This window comes from Rhinoraja longicauda, chromosome 2 (genome assembly GCF_053455715.1).
Source record: "Rhinoraja longicauda isolate Sanriku21f chromosome 2, sRhiLon1.1, whole genome shotgun sequence".
Classification (NCBI taxonomy): domain Eukaryota; kingdom Metazoa; phylum Chordata; class Chondrichthyes; order Rajiformes; family Arhynchobatidae; genus Rhinoraja; species Rhinoraja longicauda.
Window position 1 is genome coordinate 51,272,875 of NC_135954.1, and position 26,955 is coordinate 51,299,829.

General features: G+C 41.1%; 1 protein-coding gene across 1 annotated transcript; it reads left to right on the forward strand.

The window, feature by feature from the left end:
* The first annotated feature begins 1,137 nt into the window (after positions 1 to 1,137).
* glipr2l (GLI pathogenesis-related 2, like) lies at positions 1,138 to 26,955 on the forward strand. The gene is made up of 5 exons (XM_078428066.1): positions 1,138 to 1,397; positions 1,508 to 1,616; positions 1,904 to 2,007; positions 8,746 to 8,823; positions 24,897 to 26,955. Exons 1-5 carry the CDS (start codon positions 1,385 to 1,387, stop codon positions 25,055 to 25,057), a joined length of 465 nt encoding a protein of 154 aa, XP_078284192.1. The 5' UTR covers positions 1,138 to 1,384; the 3' UTR covers positions 25,058 to 26,955.

The following is a 26,955-nucleotide window of genomic DNA, read 5'->3' on the forward strand; positions in this document are numbered from 1 at the left end:
ATTGCACGGTAGGCGAGGTCAGGGCCCCTGATCCGCACTGTTGCCACGCAGAACGCCGGCTTTTTAAAGATAAGGTGTACCTGTTGCATGTGTTGGTAGTGTCTGCTGTAAGCTGCCATGTCCTCCAGTTGCCATGAGCGACTCTGTGCGTCACGCACTTTGACTTTACGACCTTACGTGCAATCCCCTGACACAGCTTATAAATTGTGCTCTCCATCCCCAGACTGGCCTCTCATGTTCTCCTTTCCCCTCTCCCCTCATCCTTCCTCTTCCCTTCTCCTCTCCCTCTCCTCCACAGCTGCAGAAACCCTCATCCACGCCTTCATCGCCTCCCGTCTGGACTACTGCAACAGCCTCCTCTATGGCTCACCCTCAAAAATCATCAGTAAACTTCAATACATTCAAAACTCCGCTGCCCGTCTACTCACCCACTCCCCAATCCGTGACCATATCACCCCTGTCCTTTACAAGCTCCACTGGCTCCCCATCCCCCAGAGAATCCAGTACAAAATCCTCCTCATGACCTACAAAGCCCTCCATAACCTGGCCCCATCCTACCTGACTGACCTCCTCCACAGGCACACTCCCACCTCCGCTCTGCTGCTGCCAATCTCCTGTCCCCCCCCCCCCCCCCCATCCGGACCAAACTCAGATCCTGGGGGGACAGGGCTTTCTCCATCGCTGCTCCCACCCTCTGGAACTCACTACCCCAAACCGTCAGACTCCTCCTCACTCACCACATTCAAAACAACACTGAAGTCTCACCTGTTCAGCACTGCCTTCAACCACTGACCGTCACCTCACCTTCTGTCTCCTTTTTCTGTCCGTTTACTTATTTATCTATTTATTTTCTTCTCTATGTTCTAGAAATCCCTGTAAAGCGTCTTTGAGTGTTTGAAAAGCGCTATATAAATGTAATGCATTATTATTATTATTATCTTGAGACCCGCTTAATTCCAGGTTTTTTTCCTGTCCTATAGACGCGAGGTCCCCAGATCTTCAACATTTCACCACCAAACACGTCGCTTTGCATTGACCCGCTGAGTGATTTTTGTTTCTCTCTCAGGTTTTCAGCCATTGTTTTTTCGCGATAAACCCGGCACGATTTTTCTTCTCCAAATTTGCGGGCCAATCGCCTCGACGGGCACGGTCGTCAATGAGTCTCAACACACAGTCACTGTCACATCACATCCATCCTCCCGGCTGGGGAGAGGAGTGTGCGGGACGGGACAGGGCAGGGCGACAGCTTCTGGCTTGTCCTCCACAAGGGGTCCCGGAAAAGGACGTGTTCCCTCCATATAAGGTGGTGACGGGACGAGCGAGGAGACGCCTCACGGTTTTGTGAGCAGCGCCGCTCTGCAAAGACCGCCAGGAAACACCGGCCATGGGCAAATCAGGTCAGTCTTTTCGCGCTTATTTATTTACACGGTCACCTGGAAAGGGGCAGCATTGTATTTTTTTTCTTTTGCACTCTTGTCAAAATAAGACATTTTAAATTTATTTTCAGCTTCAAAGGCGTTTTCCCGTGAAGTTTTAAAAACCCACAATGGTTATAGGAAGAATCATGGCGTGCCGTCGTTGAAACTGTCCAGCAAACTTTGCAAAGACGCGCAGGAGTAAGGAAGTCCTTCCCGCTTTCTGCTTTTCGTGGTCTGCTTGCCCCTTGTATTGAAGGCTCTCTTCTGCACCTCACGTTGTGACTGTAACCGCGTTCTCTCACTCCCTCCCTAGGTGTTGATGACCGTTCTCTCCCCGTCTAACTCTTTCTTTACGTTGACTATCAGTTTTTCTCTCTCTTGCTCCTTGCGCTCACGGCCAGTCTCTCTCTATCTCTCTCGCTCCATGCCCCAGTGAATCGCATCGCGTTGATGACCCATCTCTCACTCACTCTTCTTACCGATAGGTATGCGGAGGTTTTAGCCAGCACCCGGGTGCTCAAGCATAGCCCGGAGTCCAGCAGAGGACAGTGTGGAGAGAACCTGGCCTGGGCGTCGTATGATCAGCTGGGTTAGTGCTCCAATTTTGATCACGAATAAATGTGAAACATAGGTCGACATGTATGCTTTTATTATGTATAAATATGTATTTAAGACTAAGGATCTTGATCAGTTTGACAAGGTGCCGAGGAATGGTTGCTGGAGATTAATGCAGATATTGCGAGGTGTTGGATTTTCAGAAGTCAAACCTGGGCAGGTCCTTCAGTTAATGGCAGGGTCTTGGGTAGCGTTGTGGAGCAGAGGGATCCAGAAGTGCTGGGTACATAGTTCCTTGAAAGTGGTGTCACAGATACGGTGGTCAAGAAGCCTTTTGGTACATTGGGCGTTATCAGTCAGGATATTGAGTATAGAAGTTAGGATGTTATCTTACAGTTGTACAAGACATTGGTGAGGTCACATTTGGAGTATTGTGTTCAGTTTTGGCCACCCTGCTATAGTTTAGTTTAGAGATACAGCCTGGAGACAGGCCCTTTGGCTGACTGAACAATCACCCATACATTAGTTCTACGTTATTGAAACATCAAAAATAGGTGCAGGAGTGGGCCATTCGGCCCTTCGAGCCAGCATCGCCATTCAATACGAACATGGCTGATCATCCAAAATCAGTACCCCGATCCTGCTTTTTCCCCATACCCCTTGATTCTGTTGGCCTAAGAGTTAAATCTAACTCTCTCTTGAAAAAATCCAGTGAATTAGCCTCCAATGTCTTCTGAGGCAGAGAATTCCACAGATTCACAACTCTCTAGGTGAAAAAGTTTTTCCTCATCTCAGTCCTAATAGGCCTATCCCTTATTCTTCTCGCATCCTACACACTGAAGGCAATTAAACTGTAAACTTGCACGACTTTGGAATGTGGGAGGAAACCAGAGTACCCAGAGAAAACCCAGGCTGTCACAGGGAGAGCGTACAAATTCAGTACAGACAGCATCCAAGGTCGGGATCGATCCCAGGTCTCTGACGCTGTAAGGCAGCAACTCTAACGCTGTCACCATGTCACCCTAGAAGGATGTTGTTAAGCTGGAAAGTGCAGAGAAGATTTATGAGGATATTGCCAGGACTTGAGGGCCTGGGCTATGGGGAGAGGTTGGGCAGGCTCGGACTTTATTCCTTGCAGAGCAGGAAGATGACGGATGATGTATAGCATTGAGGGGAATAGATAGGATGAATATGGGAATCAGGAACCAGAATATATAGATTTAAGGGGAAAGATTTAATAGGATTTCTTTGCACAGAGAGAGGTGGGTATATGGAACAAGCTGCCAGAGGAGGTGATTGAGGCAGGTACTATAAACAACATTTAAAAAACATTTGAACAGGTACATGGATACTAAAGGTTTAGATGGATATGGGGCAAACAGGGACACGTGGGACTAGTGTAGATGGGGCATTTTGGTCGGCAGGGTCGAGTTGGGCTTCGGGCCTGTTTTCGTGCTGTATGACTTTAAAAGCCACAAATTCCCGGTAACTGTTTGGATTACTTAGTGAAATTAATATCTTTGATGTGAGGCTGCTGTTCAGGACTGAATCTGAATGCAGGACAATCCTGTTGTAAATCTAATGGATGGATTCCACTTCCTTATCACTGGAAGCAGCTTAACATCCGTTTGATATGTTTTTACATTGAGCCTGTGATTGGATGGAAGCAAAGGGTTGAGGCATGTTTTTTTTATGCTTTGTGTTTATGGAGCCAGCTTGGGGAATTTTATAATATTATTGTGGGATTGGGAGGACAAGAGTGTTTCTCGAGATTGGTGGGTCTATCTCCAAATCACTTTTAAAATGGTTTTTATAAGGTTAGAGGGAGATATTTCAAATTTTTGTTTGTATCAGTTGTATTTTTTGAGGAGATTACAAACCAGAAGTAGAGAATACAGTGAATAGATTGCTAGCTAATAGAATCAGCAGAACGTAAACATTGAAGTCTTCCACATCCATGTCTTTCTTTAATGTATACATCCCTCCAATCAGATTTATGTCCCAATGCACTACATAAAGAACCCTAACCCAAGGAACCCAAAAACAAAATACCTGTCATGCTGCAATAAAAAAGAAAATTGTGGACATATTCAACAGGTCAGGTAGCATCTGTGGAGAGAGTTTCATGTTGATGGTCTATCTGGAATGATAGAATGTTAATTTGCATACTAAATATTCAAAATTTCTGTTTTCCTTGTCGTAGACTATATATTGACATAATTCTAGGACTCTCACTATAGTGGCAACTTCGATCCTTACCACCGAGTCGTCTCCTTTAGTCACCACTTTACGAAAGGAATAGAGTGATCATTCTTGACGCAAACAACAACAGAGAGATCTTCACCACATTTCAGTTTAATTGAAGTAGTAATACAAACAGATTAATATTTCTCCCGTCATAGATTCAAACAGATTAATATATTTCCCGTCATAGTGATTCTTCAATCTTAAAGCCACCAATCTTTGCTGTACTCGGCTATCAGCTTCTAGCAGCATACATATCTTCGTTATTGGTCTTTCCAAGATGTTGCTCTTAGTCTGAAGTCGAACTGCGCACAAGACCATGTGCATCTGATATGGTCTCCAATATTCTGCCCATTAGCCAGGATCTTCTTCAATCTTCATCTCTTCCATCTTAAGAAGCGGTCTGCTATTAGTCTTGATCCATCATCTGCAGGATTTTCCTTTGTGCAAACATGTCTCCATTGTGATACATCAGTAGCATCCCTTACAAAACAGATTCTGTTTACTACAAATGTTTGAAAGCATTTGGTTTTGTTGTTGATGTACTTAGGCACTGTTGTCCAGAAGATGGATATGACCAGTTGAAGCTGTAATTCTTTTCGCAGCATTGTGTCAACTTTGACAGCTTGGACTGCAGCTGTAAGCTCCATTCTGTTTTAATGGTGCCACTCTGGACTTTCCCATTATGAATGCAATATGCACTTCTTTGCTATGGTTTTTCAGTCGTAGATATGAAACAGTGCCGTAGCCACTTTCGCTGGCGTTTTCCTGCTTGAAAAGTGATTCTAGACAATAGTGTCCATCTTCCGCTGTGCTCTGGTTTCTCAGTTCACCAACTAGAGTAGTTCCATTTGTAACAGAGATTTATGGATGGTCATCTTCAGTTTTGCCAGTGATGGATTCATTTAGTTTTCCACCATCGACCAAAGCTGTAAAGTTCGCTGTGAAACTAGTTTTTTCAGTAATTACTTTGGTTGAAAAGTCTTCAAGGTGTGCTGAGTTTTCTGGTGCAGGATCCCCTGAAGTTTCAAGTTCTATCATTTCTTGATCCGAAGATTCACGATTTTCTGTTGTAACTTCACCTGAATGCAACAGCGATCCATTCTCCTCTAGCACTTCATATGGTAGTTGTGGATCAACATTGGTATCCCAAAAAAAGCTCTCAACTGCTTCATCACACACAGTCAGTTTAATATCTGGTATTAGTTCAGAGTTGGTCTCAGTCATCTCTGATCAGACAAGTATTTTCAGGTCCAGATTCTCCAGCCAATGGATCAGCTTGGACTACTTTGGAGGAGATGCAGGTTTCATCACCGGCCCCAATATGCCCACACATTTGAGATGAGAGAACAGCATCACTTACACTTGGCTTTTCCTTCTGTTCTGTATGCACTGGTTTATTTTCTTTGCCCTTTTGTTCGATGAGAAGTATTTCAGGATGATTTTCTTGCACCTGTGCTTCTACAGGTTTTGCAGTCGTTGCAAAACTGCATCTCGTTGTTTGCGGCTTTTCTCTTGCCTTGGCAAAGGTAGGGCCTTTGACAGTTCCTCTTTTCAAATACGAGTGCATCCCATCAGATACTATCGAGCTGTATCTTGATTTCATAGTATCAGGTACATTGAGTCTTGTCTTGGTTGCTGCCATTGCAGCATCCAGTTCCAATCGTTCCTTTTGTCTTCTCAGCTGATTCACTTATCTTTTCTGTTCTTCCTCTTGTCTCTTCTGTTCTTCCTCCAGTTGTTCTTCTTGTGCTTCAATCTCATGCCTACCTTCCATATAGACAACCTGTTCTTGGAGAATGGCCAGATGTGCCTTAGCTTTTATCCGAGCAGAGAGCGTTGAAAATGCACATGATGAAGAATGAGATTTGAGGCTCAATTTAGTTGTTTTTTTTCTCTTTTCAATTAACAATGCTATGTCTTTCAATTGTTCTTTCTTCTCAGTTAGTCTTTTATTTTCAACTGTCTTTTCTATTTTTCTTCTTCAATCTCATGTTTTTTTTCAGGGTAGCAACCCATTCCAAGACGTAAGAGAACTTTGAAGTTCCACAAAATAAAGAAAAACCATTTCCTTCTTGGGAATCCATTCTGATGTCGCCACCTTGTGACTGAACGTCAGATCTAACCACAGACGTACACTATCCCTTTAAGACATGTAGACGTAAAGTCGTATCTTGAAAAGAATTCAAAACAAACTGATAACTAGTGATGCTCAAGGTCACTTCTTTGTTCTCAGCATTCCAATGTATTTTCAGGAGCAGTTTTTCAATACAACTTCTGAAAATCAGCTTTTCCAATAAAGCTAATGATGTACTCACTGGCTCTCGAAGTTTTCAATCTTCGTAGTCAGATTAACGCAGGTAATGACCCTGATCAGTCTAGATTTCGTTACAGGCTTGCCAGATAAAACAATCCCTGTACCATCCAGTCGATTCACAAGCTCCAGTCTCACTAATAGAGACAGGTCTTACTTTATCTTCGCTCACCGAGCTCAGTTCTTAGTTTATTCACTCCAGCTGAGATCATTCTTACAAATTTCACTCACCGAGTACAATTCTTACAATATAGTGGCAACTTCGATCCTTACCATCAAGTCATCTCCTTTAGTCACCACTTCACGAAAGGAGTGGAGTGGTCATTCTTGACGCAAACAACAGAGAGATCTTCAATACGTTTCAGTTTAATTAGTTGTTTATTGAAGTATTAATACAAACAGATTATTATTTTTCCCATCATAGATTTGGTAAGAATTGTATCTAGCGATGGCTCTTTCGTGTCTGATGCATCACGTCTCTACATTCCCAATTATACTGATAATTCTGGCTCCTCCCAGTCCATATAAGCCCATATATGTATTCATCTCACGACAACCCCCAAGTGTCCAAACCTAATACAGCAAGATACAAAATAATATAATATGCTAAGACAGCTAATAAACCCATGGCTCCTACACTCCCTTTTTTAATCTCAAAAATGCATTGACTAACTTATGAAATCCATTTTTATGAACATGAATGCATTTAAATGTTAGTATTGCTGCTAATATGGTAAGTGGTATCCCCCCCCCCCCCCCCCCAATTATTTCTCCTGCCACCACCGGCTGATCAATTTGGAATCTGCATTGGTGCAGGATGTTCTGTCATTGAGATTCCCTCAGTTCACCTATTGCAAAGTTACTACTCATTTGATGTGTCTGTTGGTTAGCCTTTGACCTTCCCATGGCTTGTCAATTGAGCGCCGTACACTCACTGATAATTTTTGGTTTTGTTCTCTTAGGTCAAACTGAGGAAAAAAAATTAATTTGTGTTTAAAAGTACTTTAGCTTTTTGGTCTGAAAACTATCTTCAGCAGTTTTTAACATTAATAGGTTAACAACAGACCCTATTTCAAACTAGAACAGTGTCAAGCAAGGCTGCATCACAATCCAACACTTTTCTCGACACAATGCAGCATCTATCCCCCAACTTGCATCCCACTGGAGATGTTGATATACAGGACAAAGAGGAACATGTTCAAGCTGCTAGCATTCTACCCTAAAGCTCTGGTGGCTCCAGCCTCTGTTCTCATGGTCCAATGTTCACAGAGATTACCAGATGGGTAGATGCAAGAGTGTTCTCAAACTCCTTGAAAAATGTATTCCCATCAGCTCTGGAAAATCACTTGCTCAAAGTGAAGAAGAACATTTGGAATGGTCCTAAGCACATTGAGTCTCCTCACTGGAAGTACACAGGAGCCCAGTGTGAATGGCAGAAAAAGTGCAATATAGTGTACTTAGACGATTCACCCACTTGCTGCACCGGGCACCTCTGCCTTGTTTTGTGTAGTATCTGAGATTCCTACATTGGCCTCATCAGCAACCTCGGAACACACAGAATAGAGTTAAATCAAACAACCCTTGATCCTTGGGTATTCCTCAGAAGTAAAATGTACAGGATGTATGTTTCTGGCAATCTCATTTTATAATGGTCATTTGCAGCAATATAAAAAAACATTAAAAACATCACCCTCAAATGCAAGAAGTAATTGTACATCAGAGGCTGTCAGAGGTTATGGGGAGAAGGCAGGAGAATGAGGTTAGGAGGGAGAGATAGATCAGCCATGATTGAACGGCGGAATGGAATAATTCTGCTCCTATCTCGTACGATCTTCATTTGTAAGTTGGTGATGTTGGTATCGAAGTGGTATGTTATTGAATGGTATGTGTTGATTTGACTAATTGCATGTTTGTTAAAAATAAATCTAAGTGAATGCAACTGTGTTCTTTGATTCCTGACTCCAGTGTAAATTCAGGTTTGTCAAACTTTTTATCTGCAGTGTCATCCTTGGAATGTGTAATCAAGGCCAAGTGTTGACCTTTGCACTGCTGATTCATAGCTTTTCTCTTTATCTCTGTGAGATTGATAACCAATAAATTGCAATCATTTTGTATATTCACATGTGCCTTTGTAGAATAATTGGATCAGTGAATTTGAAATGATTTCTTCAAAAATGATTGAGAACCCTTAAAGCTTTTTTCTTCTTTATACAGGTAAGGAGGTATCTGAAAGGTGGTATAATGAAATAAAGAATTACAATTTTAACTGTCCTGGCTTTTCTTCTGGTACAGGTAAGTTCAAGGATATCTATTTTATTGCTTTCTTCTCAGGGTAATAAAGCAGCAGAGGCACACCAATCCCAAATGTTTATGTCGAAAGTGGAATATCTGAAGTTATTTAAAAGTATAATATTTTAATTGTGTTGTAGAAATTAAGATGTTTGATAACTCTTAGCCTGGGTAATAATTAGTGGACAACTGTGTCGATGTACAAGGACATAACATATTGGGACCATTCTTTGCTAAAGCTACATGGGTGACTTTCTGGTGACCTATGTTTGCAGTTTTCTTCGTATGCACTCTTCGGTGGGGCATGGATTCCTTGGTGATTTCAGCTTCACTCATTGGGTTTGGAGAAATAATCTTGAAATCACATGCTTCAGGCAATAATATATTTGTAGTGTGTGACCACACACTTGGTTAATGTACCCACAATGGTAGGATAAAAGTTTGCTCTGCTACTAGAAGGATTCTAATTCTCCAAAATGAAATATCAAACCTGTTGGGTATGAAGAGTTAGTTTGGTGTCTTTCACCATGGGGAATATCAGGGAAAGGCAGAGATGTGAGTGGCTATTTCTTTAAAATAAGTTGATCTTGAAGTGAAAGTAGGATTTTTTTGATACAATACAAACGCATATATTTTTCTTTCTGAAAAATCAATTTATAATCCAACTACTTTGTAATGTGTCTCCGGAAAGTTGGGAAAATGTGCATTCAACTCGGTCCCTTTTGTTGCCATAGCAAAATTGATGTATTCAGAATAGATGTGAAAAAGCTATGTTGACTCGTGATGCTGTTGGATTGAGGACTTCTCCTAGTGCCTATGTATAAAATAACGTGAAAGAAAATCTCTTAAATACTCTGAGGCAATGTCTGCTATTTGGATTTAGTCTTGGATGATCCAATGAGATTTTACCACTTTTGCCTAAATTCAAGAATTCCTGGGTATGAAATATTCCATGGTCTGCTTGCAGATTACAACATCAGTTTAAGCTGGTCGACTGGTCCTTTCTTTGTGCCTGGTGGATATCAGCTAAGAATTAGTTTATTTTCATGAAAAAAACGATACCAATGAATTAAAACAAAGAATAGGCTCCTCGGCCCAACATATTGATTTATAACCCTCTATTCCCTGCATATCCATGTGCCTAGCTAAAAAGCCTCTAGGATGACACTTTGCATCTTTTTGTTTGTAACCCGGTCGGTATCTGCTGTTTATTTTTCTACATAGAAAGCTCTTCTGCACCCTCTCCAAACTCTCCACGTCCATCCTCTAATTGGGTGACTGGAACTACACACAATACTCCAAGTGGAGTCTAGTCAATGTTTTATAGAACTGCAACATGCTCCTGACACTTGTACTCAATGCCCCAGCCGATAACAGCAAGCATGCCATACACCTTCTTTACGACAATCTACCTGTGTTATCATTTTCAGGAGCAATATACTTGACTCCACAATCCCTCTGGCCTATGGTCCTTCTTAATCTTGCCACTAACAGAATATTTTCCCTTCCATTTGACCTCCCAAAGTACAAGCTCACACTTGCTTGGATTAAGTTCCACCTGCCATTTTTTAAACATATATCTATAACTGATCTATATCCTGCTGAATCATTTGACAGCCTGCTTCACTGTCTTCAACTCCACTAATTGTGGATATTTTATTCAGTATATAGTAGTCAAATATATATTTAGGGACATGAATAGCCGCTGCCTTTTAATTACTTCTAGTCATGTACTTTGTCATATTTGTGATACCAATTGGCTTTGAATTTCATGTGCAGTTCATATGATTTGATTCCTGATAATTACAATGTAATCTACACAAAGTTAGAATGTGCATTCTTATCCTCCAGAACTTGCACACGACTCTCTTTCAGATGTTAACATACAGATAGAAAAGCTATTTCTTGAGAATCAATGCTGAAGTTCTTCATTGCCCACCCTGTTCTACTCTAATCAAGGGCTCTAACTGTGGGCTCAGTATTGCGAAGGAAGAAATGCGAGAGGCAATTATGCCATTAATGTTATTGTCTTGGAAATATTGTTTCTCTATTCGGGTTAATCTTCCCATTTCACCAAATTGTTATTCTCAACGGAGTGTTAATGTATTTTCAGCCCATCTTGCTTCTTGCAACTGTCATTTTTACTTTATACCATTATCCCACAGTGTTCTGCAATGTGTGTGACATTATTCTGTGTTTGTTACTTGAATTTACATGACAGTGTTTTCTTCTCTGGTGCTCATCAGGTCAGCCATTAAAGCCAACATTAAAATTGCTGAAGCTACAATGAAGGGAAAATGCATAATTGTAATTCTTAACCATGGTAACAGTCAGGCTTAATTGTGATAACTTTGTAATTCAGCTTATGAACACAATTATTATTTTTTTGGCTACATTACTGCTTTGCTGAGTTGCATTTTCATAGATTTGACAGAGGGATCGAGTTTGCTGAGAAATAATGGCGGTTCCAAGAGTACTGCTGACCTTTCTCCACCTAAGTATTGGATCTGCAAAAGTCTATTGTATGCATACCAGGTCTGGGATTCCTGTGCAAATGAAGTGATAATCTTGCTCTTCACACATGATTTCCTAACTGCACTTTGTAGGATTCCTTGTGGAGATGTTTTTTATAAACAGCTATATTATATGCCCATCTGATCTGCCCACTCGCCACTTTTATGCTGGCAATAAGTTGTGTAGGAGTTATTGCAATCATGGGCCTCACTTTTGAGAATTGAGCATATAAAAATGGGCTGACAATGGTGAATCTGCAAATGTCAAGTATCTACTTGCCATGTAGATCAGCAGTGAGTATGGATGACTCACCACTCTACACAGGCTGTGGAGAAATGGATTTTCAAGATGAGAGAAGACCATGATTCATATAGTTTACCTTTCCACAGAGCTTCTTCCCCACTCAATTCTGGCTTCTGAACAGACCTTCTATAAGCTAGGGTACTGTCCATTTCACCTCAACCCCATTGAGGACATTGGACTTTGTCTAAGGAATTGATGCACTATGATGTTGAGAACTATATTACTCTGTATCTTCCCCTTTGCTCTATCTGTTGTACTTGAGTTTGAAATTATTCTATTTATGTATGGTATATCTGATATTTTTTGATAGCTTGCAAAACAAAACTTTGGTACATGCGACCATAATAAATCTAAATTTAAACTGATATACTTCACCATCCAGGTGTCTTTTAAAGCACCCCAGTACTGATCTCTGGGGAAAGCCACCGTTCACCATTCTGAAAAGATAGCGTTCACCACAAGCTTTTGTCTGTTACTAAAATATTGACGCCCCTTTAATGCTGTGTGGTTCAATTTTACTGAAGTTATGTTGTGCAGCACACTAGCACACTGTTATGGAAGCCCTTTTGTACCACACCAAATGCATTGTTCTCATCAACTTTATTAGGTACCAAATATCAAATTACATAAACATGATTTGCCATTAACGAGTCTGGGATGGATTGTATTAATGAAGTCATCTTTGTCCAGGTGACTAGTAATCCTGTTCTCGATTAATATTTCTAAAGGGTTTCCCCCACTGAGTTTAAATGAACAGGCCTCAGTTTTTCACTTATCCTTGCTCTCCTTTTTGAATGAACAAGAAAGATTCACCAGTGTCCAGACCTCTGTCATCACCCTATATCCAAAGAGCAGGTTTAGGTTTGTTTATTATTGTCACATGCACTGAGGTACATTGAAAGCTTTGTTTATCATGCTATCCAAACAAATCAATTAAACTATAACTACAATCATGTCAAACTGAAGTATAATAGGTAGAGCAAAGAGAAAGATACAGAATGCCGAATAAAATTCTCAGCATTGTAGTGCATCAGTTCCATCGGCAAAGTCGAAAATTTGCAGTGCAGTAGAAATGAATTGGACAGTACCTTAGCTTATGGAAGGAATGTTCAGAAGCCTGACAACAGAGAGGAAGAAGCTGTTCCTGAGTCTGGTGATGCGCGCTTTCAAGCTTTTGTACTTATTACTTGACGGGAGCTGGGAGAAGGAATGACCGGGTATGACAAATATTTATCATATTGGCTGCTTTTTTGAGATCAGAGGAAGTCTATATGGAGTCAATGGTGGGAAGTCTGGTTTGTGTAATGGACTGGGGTAAATTTACAACTTTCTAGAATTTCTTTCAGTCTTGGGCAGAGCTGTTCCCAAATCAAGCTGTGTTGCAAGCTGACAGTATGCTACCCATGGTGCATCTGGTGAAGTTTGTAAGTGTCATAGGAAACATGCCGAATTTCCACAATCTCCTAAGGAAGTAAAGGCATCAGAGTGCCTTTTTGACTGTCACATCAATGTGGTCAGTCTGCGACATTGATAATTTTAACACCAAGGAACTTGAAGCTCCCAGACATTTCCACTATGGCACTATTGATGCTGATTGGAGCATTTACTACAGATGCTTCCAGAAGTCGATAACTAGTTCTTCCTTCTTACAGACATTGAGGGAAAAGTGGTCTATGTTCTCTATCTCCTTCCTATACTTTGTATCATCATTTGTCGTGATGTGGACGATTGTGGTTAATTCCACTGAGAATCTTTCCAAAGTACATAACATTTTCGCATAACCCAAAGAGATCCAACAATTGGAGATTGATACAAAATGCTGGAGTAACTCAGCGGGACAGGCAGCATCTCTGGAGAGAAGGAATGTGTAACGTTTCGGACTGAAGAAGGGTCTCCACCCGAAACGTCACCATTCCTTCTCTCCAGCGATGCTGCCTGTTCCGCTGAGTTACTCCAGCATTTTGTGTCTATCTTCGGTGTAAAGCAGCATCTGCAGTTCCTTCCTACACAGCGCCAACAAATGGATTCAATATTGATCTTTGGCTTTATTTGTGTACAACTTGCACATTCTCCCTGTGTTCTTATTTCCTCCCACATTCCAAAGATGCACTGGTTCATAGGTTAATTGACTGCTGTAAATTGCCCCTCGCATAGGGAGGTGATAGGAGAAATGGGGTGGAGTTGTTGAGCATGTGGAAGAGAATAGATTACAGGAACATAATGATGGCGCTGTGAATACCCTAAGAACTGACATGGGGTTAATAGGCCAAATGGCCCCCTTCGATGTTGTAAGAAAATATGAGAAAATAGTCTAATCATTTACCTGCTTCATCCATTCAGTCCTAGCAATAACGTTTAGTAACATTAGAAACAATTATAATGTTTAAAATTGGATTAGAAAGGTTTGCAGGGAAATGGGTCAGGCAAAGTGTGGTTGCATTTGTTATCTACTAAAAAAATGTTAAATGGTGTGACAATGTAACAGGAATTGGTCCTGTTGACATTAGGTAACGCTGAGATAATGGTGGCTTCCAATATAAGCAGTTTGCATAATGCAGATAATAGTAGTTTTCCTATTGAGAATTGTGTTTGGCAAATGTGAAGATTAATGGCAGGTAGGCTTAATGTGTTTGTTATGTTCTCCCCTGCGCATTTGGGTATTTTCACAAAGATGTATGGTTTATTACTATGAGTGTCAAAAGCGATGAGAGCCAACTCAAACTCCAACATTTAAGGCCCATTGTTTGCTCACAACTGTTTGGATAGTAAGGTAGTAAATGCATTGTCCTTGTGCTCTCTACATTGTGAAATGTATTTAATTGTTTGTGGGGGTAGAAGGGAAAAGGAAGATAGTCAGCTAACTCTGGCAAGAACAAAACCTATCCTAAAACCTAAAACAGTTCAAAAACAGAAAGATGGTGAATTTCTTCACAGTTTAATGGCATATTAAGAATGATGATCAACGTCAGTTTTATTATGTGTAGGGAGGAACTGCAGATGCTGGTTTAAACCAAAGATAAACACAAAAAGCTGGAGTAACTCAGCAGGACAGGCAGTCACCCATTCCTTCTCTCCAGAGATGCTGCCTGTCCCACTGAGTTACTCCAGCATTTTGTGCCTATCTTCAGTTTTATTATTCCAGTCTAATTTTCCAGTCCTGTGAATTATTATACAAAACATTTAGGACATTCTGCAAGCTTTATATTTCAGGAAAGGGAAATTTGATTTCTCCACTTTAAGTAAATGTCATACCAAATAACAATGGGTCTGATGTTCATCAGCATCCCTTTGCGAAGTAATGGCTTGAATTTGACTTTTTGACTGCTGAGCATTTGAACTGGAAATTTATGAAAATCCAGTAATGTAATTAAAATTACTGGTTTTGTGGACTTTAGTGCAACTTCAATTTGGGCCTGGGCACATGCACCAGGCCTCAGACTTCTGGACCACAACCATAATTGGGCCAAACTATGAGAAGCAAGATCAGGCAACTATTTGCCAAACACTTGTGCTCCTTCTAACAACGCCTGCTGGAGTTCCCGGTTGCTAGCCATTTTAATTCCTCTTCCCATTCCCATCATAACCTCAGTCTGAAGAAGGGTCTCAACCCGAAACGTCACCCATTCCTTCTCTCCAGAGATGCTTCCTGTCCGACTGAGTTAATCCAGCATTTTGTATCTACCCATACTAACCTTTCTGTCTTTGGCCTCCTCCTCTGCCAGAGTGAGGCCACACATGTACTGGAAGAACTGCACCTCGTGTTCTGCCTCGAGTAACCCTCAAACCAATGGCATGAACATTGAATTTTCAAATTTCAGATAAATCCTTATCAAATTCACTTTTCCCCCACAGCTGTTGAACAACTTTCTCCCACTACTCAGGTCAACTAGTTCTTTTTCATTCCTTCCACCCATCTCCTATCCTTCCGTACGTCGAGTCACTCATTATTCTTTTTTTTCCCCTTCCACATACCATTCCATCCCATTCCCTACCTACCACCCTCCCGGTTTACATTTCTGCCCCTCCCTTTTTGTGTCCATTTCACCTCTTATTGCCGTCTCCATCAATCTCACCTGAATCCACTTGCTGGTTTTTGCCCACCCCTTTTCCTCATCTCCCTTTATCAGTCCAGAGAAGGATCCTGACCTAAAAACTTCTTTGTGTTGTTGAACTCACTTGTGCATTGTTAAACATTGTGGCATTTAGGCTTTAGTATTTTGAGTAGTAACAAAATTAGAGTTTAAAGCTGTTAAAAGGACCTTTTTTTATTTCTGAAAATCCTGCAGGGAAAAGAAGTCTGTTATTGACATAAACACCATTGTTTTCCTCACATGATTTTCTGTAACGGGTTATTTCTTAGGAACTCAACTATCTTGTCACAGAACTATATGTATGTTGCAAGTAATCGAGGGTGTGAAATGCCCGATGGTTGTTATTAGCAATAGTGCCCAAGAGTCGGAAAGCACAGAAATAGGCTCTTTGGCCCTCCGTGTCTATGCTGACCATCAAGTACCTATCAATATCATTCCCATTTACCTGCAATTGGTCTGGAGTCTTCTCGGCCTTGTCGATTCAAGTACTTCTCTAGATACTTCTTAAATATGTACACTGTGTTCTGATGAAAATCATACATTGTTCAATCGCATCTGTGTTTTAGATTTGTTGGGCATGTTGTGGTCCCTGTGCATGTAGATGTAGAACATTTCCTGTGCATGTAGAACATTTATTTGTGGAAAAAGTCTATTGCGTCAGCAATGTAAGCTTTCTGTTAATGCTCAAAATATAAAATGTGTTCTGAGCAATATATAGGTCAGACCAAATTTCATTTATCACATAGTTTTAACCAGAATTACTAATTCCATTAGCTCCTCTGCCCGTATTCTGTTTTTAAGTACCATAAAAGCATCCTATTGAGCAGTAGAATCACCTAGCTAAAGCCATCACTGGAAGTGATTTATTTTGAGGTTTAGTCGGCTTCTAACTAGAAAACCATCAATCAGCAAAGACATAAGGATAATATATAATGCTGAGGAGCAGCATCTGATACAGAACTCAGTAACATGGTATCAGGACAATAATCTCAATGTCAGTAAGACGAAGGAGCTAGTTATTGACTTAAGGAAGCATGGTGGAGGACATGTTCCAATTAGCACCAATGGTGCCAAAATGGAAATGGTTAAGAGCTTCAAGTTCCTTAGCATTAATATTACCACTAATCTGTCCTGCACCAACCATAATGACATGACAGACAAAAAGACAATACTTCTATTTCCTTAGGAGAGTGAGGAAATTTGGCATGTCTTCAATGACTCTGACAAACGTCTACAGATGTACCATAAAAACCACACTATTTAATTGAAGGTATCACAAAATGCTGGAGTAACAGTGGGTCAGGCAGCATATCTGGAGAGAAGGAATGGGGGACGTTTTGGGTCAAGACCCTTCTACCCAAAACGTCACCCATTCCCTCTCACCAGAGATGCTACCTGACCCGCTGAGTTACTCCAGCATTTTGTGATACCTTCGATTTGTACCAGCATCTGCAGTTATTTTCCTATACTATTTAATTGCATACAGTCAGGTTTAGGAACAGTTCTGTCCAAGAAACTTGTTGATATTACCCATCATGCAGACCAAACTTCCCACCATTGGCTCCATCTAGACTTCACGCTGCCTTGGAAAAGCGCCCAACATAATCAAAGACTTGTGCCACTCCAGTCATTCCTTCTCACTACTCCAGTCTGGTACAATATATAGAAGTTTGAAAGCGCGCACTACCAGACTCAAGAGCAGCTATATACCCCCTTTTTTCAACTCCATCCATTAGCTAGAGTACTGTCTGATTCACCTCTGCCCCATTGTGGACATTGGACTTTGTCAATGGAACTTATGCGCTACAATGCTGAGAAAAATATTTTGCATTCTGTATCTTACCCGTTGCTCTATCTATTGTAATTGAGTTTGATTTGATTGTATTTATCTAAAGTATTATTTGATTTGCTTTGATGTCAATCAAAACAAAGTTTTTTACTGCACCTCGGTCCAGGTGACAATAATAAACCTAAACCTGTGTTGGGGACTCAGTACGAATACTGCCACAATGTAGCCCACTTGTTTGTTCAGTTATCAGGTTAAAAATTTGAGCTATTTAACGATTTGGTATCCAGTAGTCTTTAGAGCATATCAGAAAGGGAAATCTAATGATGCAATAATATCAGAAACATTTGACCTTATGAACTATCTGGAGAAAGACACAACAGGAACAAAGACTGTAATGGTGTTCAGTGCTGGAAATTGGCATCTCCCAGGAAACCATTGGGGCTTCAGTCATATGTTTGTCCCACGCTTGACTTATTTCAAAAGAAATATATGTAAGAGGTAAGAGTGGAGTTTACACTCGATCAGCGAGCACATTTATTCATTTTCAGTGATGTGCGCAAGACATAGGTGACTAGATTTGGTTGATGACATACGCTTTTACTGGCAAGGGTTTTGAGATACAAATAGTGCCAGGCTTCATTGGGTTCCTTCCTATTCTGGGATCTTAAAATACTTTTGTATCTATAGGACCAGCATTTCCCATGTTTCCATCCAAAACAGAGACTAAACTTTTCTGGCCACATACAACTTGTCTTTTCACAGCTAGCTAAAACCCTCAAAGAGTTGAATTTTCCAATTCACCAGCCAAATGGTACAAGGCAAGCTGCACATCAGCTTCCTTTTTTGTAACTATGATGGACTCATTTATGGGGAAAATATTCACTTACGGAAAATGATGTCATGTAGAGATTAGCTTGAAACTGACTAATGCCAACTATTCTTTAACTGAACTTGCAACATCTAAACTTATATTTCCATTTTAAATTATTCCTTCACATGGTTCTAACTAGTTCCTACACCATTTCAAAGACTTGTGTTAATTCTGTTTTCCACTGCATACTGGCAATGCATTTCTTTCTGTAAATCTGTGTTGTCTGCATTAAGTTTTATTTGCATTACAGTTTGGCAGTTGGAATGCTCCAGAGAGCCATTGAAAAGTCTTTCCTGTTCTACTGTTGTCTGGGAATCGATAGCCATGCAAATAGTTTTAGAATCTGAGTCACCTTTAGAGATAAGGAAAGTCGAGTCATATCATATCATATATATACAGCCGGAAACAGGCCTTTTCGGCCCTCCAAGTCCGTGCCGCCCAGCGATCCCCGTACATTAACACTATCCTACACCCACTAGGGACAATTTTTACATTTACCCAGCCAATTAAACTACATACCTCCCATGCAATGATTATTGCTATTTTCATTGTGGACTACCCATACATAATATGTCAGAATAATCATTATGTGTCTTTATTCACAAAGTGCTGGAGTAACTCAGCGGGTCAGGCAGCATCTCGGGAGAGGGGGAATGGGTGGAATAGAAGGAATATGTCAGAGTAATCATTATGTGTCTTTACTAGTTTGCTTGCTATCTTTTGTCCATTTGCTGTCTGTCTGTCTGTCCCATAACTTTGCTGCTTCGCACAGCCAAAACGGTACACCATAGCGCCACAATTTTTACACCACGTTACTCACCATTATCCTGGGCATAATGTCTAACAACTCTCATTCAAATTGAAGCTACATTTTTAAAGCTACAGACATTTTAAAGTTTAAAAAATTCACTTTCTAACCATTTCCTGAAACTCCTCAGCGTCTGACGTCACAATGTTCCACGTTCGACTTCATTTGCTCCTCACTCGCCAAAACACTCCCTCCCCTCCCCTCGCCTCTCGCCCGGCCCCACCCCGGCAGAGACTCGCATGTCGGTAGTCAGCGTTGAACGCACGGGCACTGGTAAGTGCCTTTCATAGCCAACGGCTCCAAGGAGGGGAGTGGGCGTGGTGGCCGAGTGGGTGGAGGGGAGGGTAGGGGTAGTGGGGGAGGAGGGGGAGAGTGGGGGTGAGGGGAGGAGGGGGTGAGGGGAGGAGGGGGTGAGGGGAGGAGGGGGTGGGGAAGGGGGATAGGGAAGGGGGATAGTGAGGGGCAGGAGAGAGTGGGAGTGGGGTTGAGGGAGGTGAGGGTCAGGGGAGGGGGAATCGGGGTGGGGATGAGGGAATGGGGGTGGGGAGGGGGAATGGGGGTGGGGACAGGGGAGGGACAAGTAGGGGGGGATGGAGTGGGTCAGCGGAGGGAGGAGGGGAGGGATTGAGTGGCGGGGTTGAAGGTGCTACACCAATACAGGAGAGGCTTTGAGTCCAGGGCTCCCTCAGTGAAGACACCCTCCCCCATTCCCTGTCCCCTCTTCTACGAGGAATGGACCCAACGAGTCCACTTGGTCTAGTCCAATTTAAATATGTTCAGCATTTGTATTGATTTTAATTGCTAGCCTTTCGCATGTCTATGTACAGAAAGACAGGGAATTTTCATTCATTTTTCATTGGAGGTTTCTGGCACTCTCGAGGTCGATGGGATTTGTCAAGTGGGGCTTTTCTCTTGAATCGATTGGTGACAGTGAAGAAGTATAGAGGACTGATTACAGATGAGCTTATTGTCATATACACCAGGGTGCAATGAAATTGTTAATACATACAATAATATTTGTGTTGTAGAAGCAAGGAACTGCAGATCTGATTTACAAAGTGATGGAGTAACTCAGCAGGTCAAACAGCATCTCCGGAGAACAGGGATAGTTGACGTTTCATGTCAGGACCTTTCTTCAGATTAATTGTGGAGGCTTGAGGAAGAAAGTTGGAAGAGGGGAGGGGCAGGACAAATTCTGGCAGATAAAAGTTTGATACAGGTTAGGATTTATTTTTTGATAGGCAGATGGTGCACCTCCTCTAACCTGATCCAGTGTTTCCAATGTGGCCTCCTGTACATCGGCGAGACCAAACGCAGACTCAGTGTCTGTTTTGCCGAACACTTGCACTCAGTCCGCCAAGACATACTGGATCTCGTGGTAGCAAACCATTTTAACTATTCTTCCCATTCCATACTGACCATTCTGTCCTGGACTCCTGCATTGTCAGAATGAGACCACACACAAATTGGAGGAATAACACCTCAAATTCCACCTGATTGGCTTACAACCCAACGGTATGAACATTGAATTAATCCATTTTAGGTAACTACAAACCTAAAGTGACCTAGTGGAATTAAGGGATATGGGGAGAAGGCAGGCACAGGTTACTGATTGTAGATGATCAGCAATGTTCACAATGAATGGCGGTGCTGGCTCGAAGGGCTAAATGCCTCCTCCTGCACCTATTTTCTATGTTTTATGTTTTCTAATGGAAGGTGAAAGTGGTGGTTGTTTCAGGAGTCTGATAGCAGTGGGGGAGAAGCTGTTCTTAAGGCTCGACATCTAGGTATTCAAACTTCAGTCTCTTCTCTCAGAACCTAGAAGAGAAAACGAAATAGGTAGGGTGGCAGGCATCTTTCGTGATACTTCCAGCCTTCCCAATGCGATGCACTGTGAAAATGAACTGAATTGAAGGAAGTGACGAGCCTGTGATGCTCTTTGGCGGTTCAGGCGATCAAGAGCAGGGTAGTTGCCACACCAGGCTGAGATCTATCCTGTCAGTATACCTCCAATAGCACATCTGTAGAAGCTTGAGCAAATCCTCAAGGACATGCAGTGTCTTCATGGATGCCTGCGAACGGAAATATGCTGATGCACTTTGTTGATCACCACATCTTTGGAAGGGACTGGGTTATGTGCCTGGTGATCTGAATGCCTTCGATCTTGAAGCTGTTGACCATGTCTGCTGTAGCTCCCTTAATGACGATCATGTTATGTTCACTCCCTCGCTTCCTTAGGTCAACAACCACCTCTTTTGTCTTGCTGACATTAAGGACTAGCTTTTTGTTCCAAAACCATTCCTCACTAATTTCGATCTCTTTCCTTTATGTCGTCTCATCATTATTTTTATTGTCAAAATGTATTCAATTATTTACAATGCTATTTACATGACAGACAATAACTATAAACACCCACCACCACAATATAAAATTGACTTATTGCTTGAACATCAAATTGCTGTTACTGAACATTAAATCAGATACAACGCACACATAGGGACAATTTACAATGTTACCAGGCCAATTAACCTACAAACCTGTATGTCTTTGGATGATCATTGAGTGATATTCACGGAGTGTGGGAGGAAACCCGAACCCCCGGGAAAACCCACGCAGGTCACGGGGAGAACATACAAACTCTGTACAGACAATCGCCTGTAGTCAAGACGAACCCAGGTCTCTGGAGCTAGAAGGCAGCAACTCTGCTCCTGCGCTATCCTGCTGCCCACCGTTCATGTCGTCAATCTGATCCTGGGCTGAAGGTAATAGAAATAGTAACTAGGAATAGCCATTGACCGTGAAGTTATCCGAGCCGGAGTTGTTTCGCCTTCGAAAAGAGACACAATATTTCCTTATTCTAGTCCTATGGAATCTCTTCTGCATTTGATTAATCTTCCATTACTTGCTGCCCTGCCTTGTGAATGTAATTACTTTGCATACCTAAATTTAACCTTGAATCCTGAGATTTGCTTTTATCTGGTGTTATTAAAACCTGACTGTTTCCTCTTGATTGAATGTGATTTGGCATAAAAGTGGAAGGACTAATACACGTGGTATTAGTCCAGTGGTTCGGTAGATTAGGATTTGGCTGTGATTTGTAATCTTTTGTGTTTGCAGGTGCAGTATTTCCTGCAGATGTTGAGCTGTGGAAAAATTTCTGTGACAAATATGGCATTTTATGCACTTTTTAAGGAAAATACAAACCTAGCCTTTCCTCTACAACTGAATCCACGAAACCCTGAATGTTAAGAGGTTGGTGGGTAGCTGCATTGGAGTGGAACAATGACTGGCCTCTGGTGAACTTTTGATCCAATGCAGTACCGATGGGGAAAAAGTGCAAGAGTTCGCCCCGTTATTACTAACAGACGAAGAGCACTACAGTGGCGCAGCTGACAGAGTTGCTGCCTCACAACGCCAGAGACCCATGTTTGATCCTGAACTCGGGGAGGGGAGGAGCTACAGTGTGGGATTTGCACGTTCTCCCTGTGACTGCATAGGATTCCTATGGGTGCTCAAATTTCTTCCCATATTCCTAAGGCTTGCATGTTTGTAGAATCATTGGCCTTGTAAATTGCCAGTAGTGTGTAGGGAGTGAATGTGAAAGTGGGGTAACATAGAACTGGTGCAGGGATGATAGTTGACTGCCGTGGACTTGGTGGGTGGAAGGGCCTTTTTTTCCATGCTATATCTCTAAACCAAACTAAGCTAAAGGAGAGGGTAAAGATGCTGGGCAGGGAAAAGGACAGCAATGGGAATTGTTGTAGCCAGAGGCAGGTTCACAGTGCATTGATGCTGGGAACAATGTATGTTATGAGCAGGTATGAACAATTATGTTGCCAGCTGTGGTTAAATGACCTGTTCATTTTCATTATTCACATAAGGGAAATGGTTTCTTGGTAAAAAAATTGCTCATGGAACCATAGTGTTGAGTTTAAGAGAATATTTTGTTTTAAAAAGAAAGTGGAGATAGGCAGGAGCTTCCCCTCTGATTGTCGCCATGGTAATTGCAGTGTTGTTGCATTGCACACTATTTCATCGGTTATCATTGGCATAGGGTCTTGGCAGACGTTTATAATTTCTGTGCATTAGTACAACAGTCATTGTAAATTAAGGCTTGAGAATGACCACAAGCAGTTTCAGATTTCTCCACCAGGATCTGCCAAAAAATTGTTGTTTAATTCAGCAAGGCTTCCTGTTTCACAACTGACTCATAGTGGAAAGAAATCGGAACAGAGTTATATAGACTGCGTCATTCGCCAAACCACAAGTTTCGAGTGTAATGATCATTGAAGAAAAATATTTAACCTTGACCTGCAGCTTTGTTACCAGACCTATCACTGTTTCCATTCTTTGCTAGATTTCTGCCTGCAATTTGTCCGCTGTGATAAATAAACATTCATCACCTCTAGGAGTATTATCTTCCAATATTTGGTTGGTGTGACCAGTAGTGTATTAAGTAAGTGGAATCTAAATGAGAGAGAATATGTGGACCATGGCACCCAACCTCAAACAAAAGGTGTCCAAAAAGTGTGATGTATTGTAAACCTGTGAGGGTAATAGCAGTCAGAAGATCAAGGAGTGTACTCACCGTGCCACTTTGTAACTGACAACATGGTAAAGGGCTTGAAGAAGGGGAAAAGCAATGTGGTAGTACTGATTTGTTCTATTAATGGAGATCCGAGACCAGGTCTCGAAAGTGGGAATTCAAGATTAATAGGGGTATTTTGGTATCAGAATGAGTGACGTCTCAAACCAGGTTCATGGGATATCGGAGAGCCTCAATTACACCTCTACCTAATCTTCATATTCCTTACTTTCCTTTCGGTCTATAAAGGGATTGGTCCCGGCCCTGAATATTCTGAATAAATCGGGTTCAGAAGCCCTGTGTGGTATCACAATCCATTACGATGGAAAGTTACTGTGATTGTGGTGTCTACTAGAAAGTATATTGGGATTTCAATTATTTGCTGTGTTTATAAACTACTTGGGTAATGGAAAAGAAAACCATTATTAGCAGTATGGAAAGAGGCATTGACCTCTTATGAGAACTTTGTAGATTAAGTGAATGCGCAAAACTGGTCAAATGTGAGGTCCTGCACTTTCAATCTTAAAGAGGATAAAACTAAATACATTTAAAATGGTGAAAAGCTAGACAGAGTCCTGAAACATAAATCTGCATTTAGATCATGAAAATGTGATGAATTAGTAATGGTAACAAACACGAAGGCCTACAGAAAGCCAAGGCCAGAATGTAAGGAATAAGAAGTCGTCTTTTGGTGAAGCAAAGTCTTGGCTAGGTAACGTGCAATAACTGCTGGAAATCTGAAATAAAAGCAGAAAGTATCCCAAACTTCAGCGGATGAAGGAACATCGATGGAGCAAGAAATAGAGCAAACATTTTAGTTTATTGATCTACCAGGTCTTAAGGCAATAAGCAGACTAGGAAAAAATGGTATCGGAGAGGGAATTATCAGGTTTATTTATGGATTGTTCACTGGCACAAGCTAAAATGATATGCCGAGTCATTCTCTACTAAAGTGCATCATTGTCATTAGTGGCCAGAATCTTATTAGTCTTTGTGAATGTAGGAATTGTGTCAATATTTGGAGTGAGAATGAAGCACAGTGCGGCCAGCACATTGATGGCAATTCCCCCAGTGGATCTTCTGGTTACTAATTTGTGTTCTTAATTCTTCTATAGGTCATTTTACAGCTATGGTCTGGAAAAACAGCAAGAAGTTGGGTATTGGGAAGGCCTCTGCCTCAGATGGCTCCTCTTTTGTAGTAGCCAGATACTTTCCAGCTGGCAACATCATGAATCAGGGATATTTTGAAGACAATGTTCGTCCTCCAAAGAAGTAAATTTGTAAAAGTGAATCTCATCAAATGGAAGAAATTGAAGGGAATGAACATTCATCTGAAGATATTTTCTTTCAACGATCAGTCTTCGAAGTTTATCAGTGTTATACTTTCCTCAGTGTTGCTTAAAGGGCCGGCTGCCAAATTCCACTTGTTTGGAAAACATAAGCTGATCCACCACACAAAGATGGACACATAATAACCATGTAACCTGATGTATCATACTTGCTGCTGTTCCATAATATTCGCTTTGCAAGGTGAACCACTCATCTTCAGACACACTATGAAATCCTGCTGCACTGCTGCTGCCTGGAATGCTGTTTCATTGTGCACACAATATTTAATTTGTTGTAATTATGGATCACCTATTTCAGTCACTAATTGCATTCACTTTTGAGTTTAGCTGGCCGATTTTATTCTTCACGACTCATGCTTTCTTAGTTGTGTTTTGCAGAGATATCAGATGGCATCTTGATGGCATTTTATTCATGGCAATTTCTTGCATATACACTAAGCCAAAGAATTAATTAGGACATTTGACAACAAAAGAGGAGCATCTAACTAAGATGTCACAATAATGATTGAAAAATAACTGACTCCCCTTACCTGCCCCCTCCAACCTCCCAATTCCTAATCCTGAAGCTCAATGTAACGTCTTATTGCCAGTGTTCCTGAGACCCTGCAAACTAATAAACTTGTAGTTGTGAGCGCACACTACTTCGTGCTCGTACCTCATGCTTCGTATCCTCGGAACCATAGAAGTGCAAATTAATTTGTAAACCTAACCCATTTCTTGTATTTATTATATAAATTTAATTGAATAAGTTTAGTGCTGGATCTTCTCCAATCGCAGAAACTGAGAAGTCAGAAAGACCAGTTTCAGTAGTAGAAAGCAGTTGGTTGTGCTGTACACAAGAACAACATAATGTTGGAGCATTGGAGAGCTTGACCAGGTACCTTTGCAGGAAGTTCTAAAATAATCAACAGTTTCGCTCAGCCTCCAGAAAGACAAAGACACCAAATGATGATTGAAACCACTCTCACCACTTGTGCTCTTCATGTAAAAAGCAAACCCTGATATTTTTCATTCTTTTGACCTCTATTAATTTTTCTGTCATTTTGTGCCAAGAAAGCGAACATTCCTGCACTTTAGCTACTTAGCATACTTTGAGTTCCGTCAGTATTAATCAGAATTAATCTGGTCATTGTAAAGCTATCTGTTTGGTTTCTTCTGTTGCAGTCTACATACAAAAAGTTTTATTTTTACATGGCACTTAAAGTATTCCAGTTCTGAAACAGCAAAACCAATACAACAAGGAGTTTTGACTAATAAATGTTTAACTTTAAATGTTAACCATAAGCTTTACTTCTTATGGTTAAAATGACATTAAAACAACACAAAGGAAGTGTGATTTCTTGGTTCTACTGTATATTTACATGCACAACAAAACCATATCATTTGTCTTCCTGAAGCGGCCATGAAGAAATACCTAAGCTTGTCTATATTAAAAAAATCCTCTTATAATTTCTGGGTACAAAATGTTGCTTTGTCATTTTTCTCATTGTGCATTTCTGCATATGGCAAATGAAATTGCCACTGTACAGTTCTCAGTGTGTAATAACTCACACCTTTCCAGTCTGGGTAAATATTAATTTTGTTTTCCAGCCTCAATTACTTGCAATTTTACAAATCATTTATGTTCCAACTAGCTTTACGTATCAGCTCAAATTCAAAGGTTATTGGAGATCTATAAAATCAGCTTCGTAAAACAAATTCAAATTAGAATATGCTAGTAAGAACAAATGTATATAATTAGGGTTAAGGTTATGGAGAATATTATTCTAAGTCCATGTCCCCTGAACCCTCTGCCTTTGATGGTTCATTTGCAAAATCAACAGAT

What these genes read in the sequence shown, in the direction of transcription:
- glipr2l (XM_078428066.1), top strand. An exon ending in CTTTGCAAAGACGCGCAGGA is followed by an intron (nt 1,617 to 1,903) that starts GTAAGGAAGTCC and finishes TCTTACCGATAG; the next exon opens with GTATGCGGAGGTTTTAGCCA. An exon ending in GGCGTCGTATGATCAGCTGG is followed by an intron (nt 2,008 to 8,745) that starts GTTAGTGCTCCA and finishes TTCTTTATACAG; the next exon opens with GTAAGGAGGTATCTGAAAGG.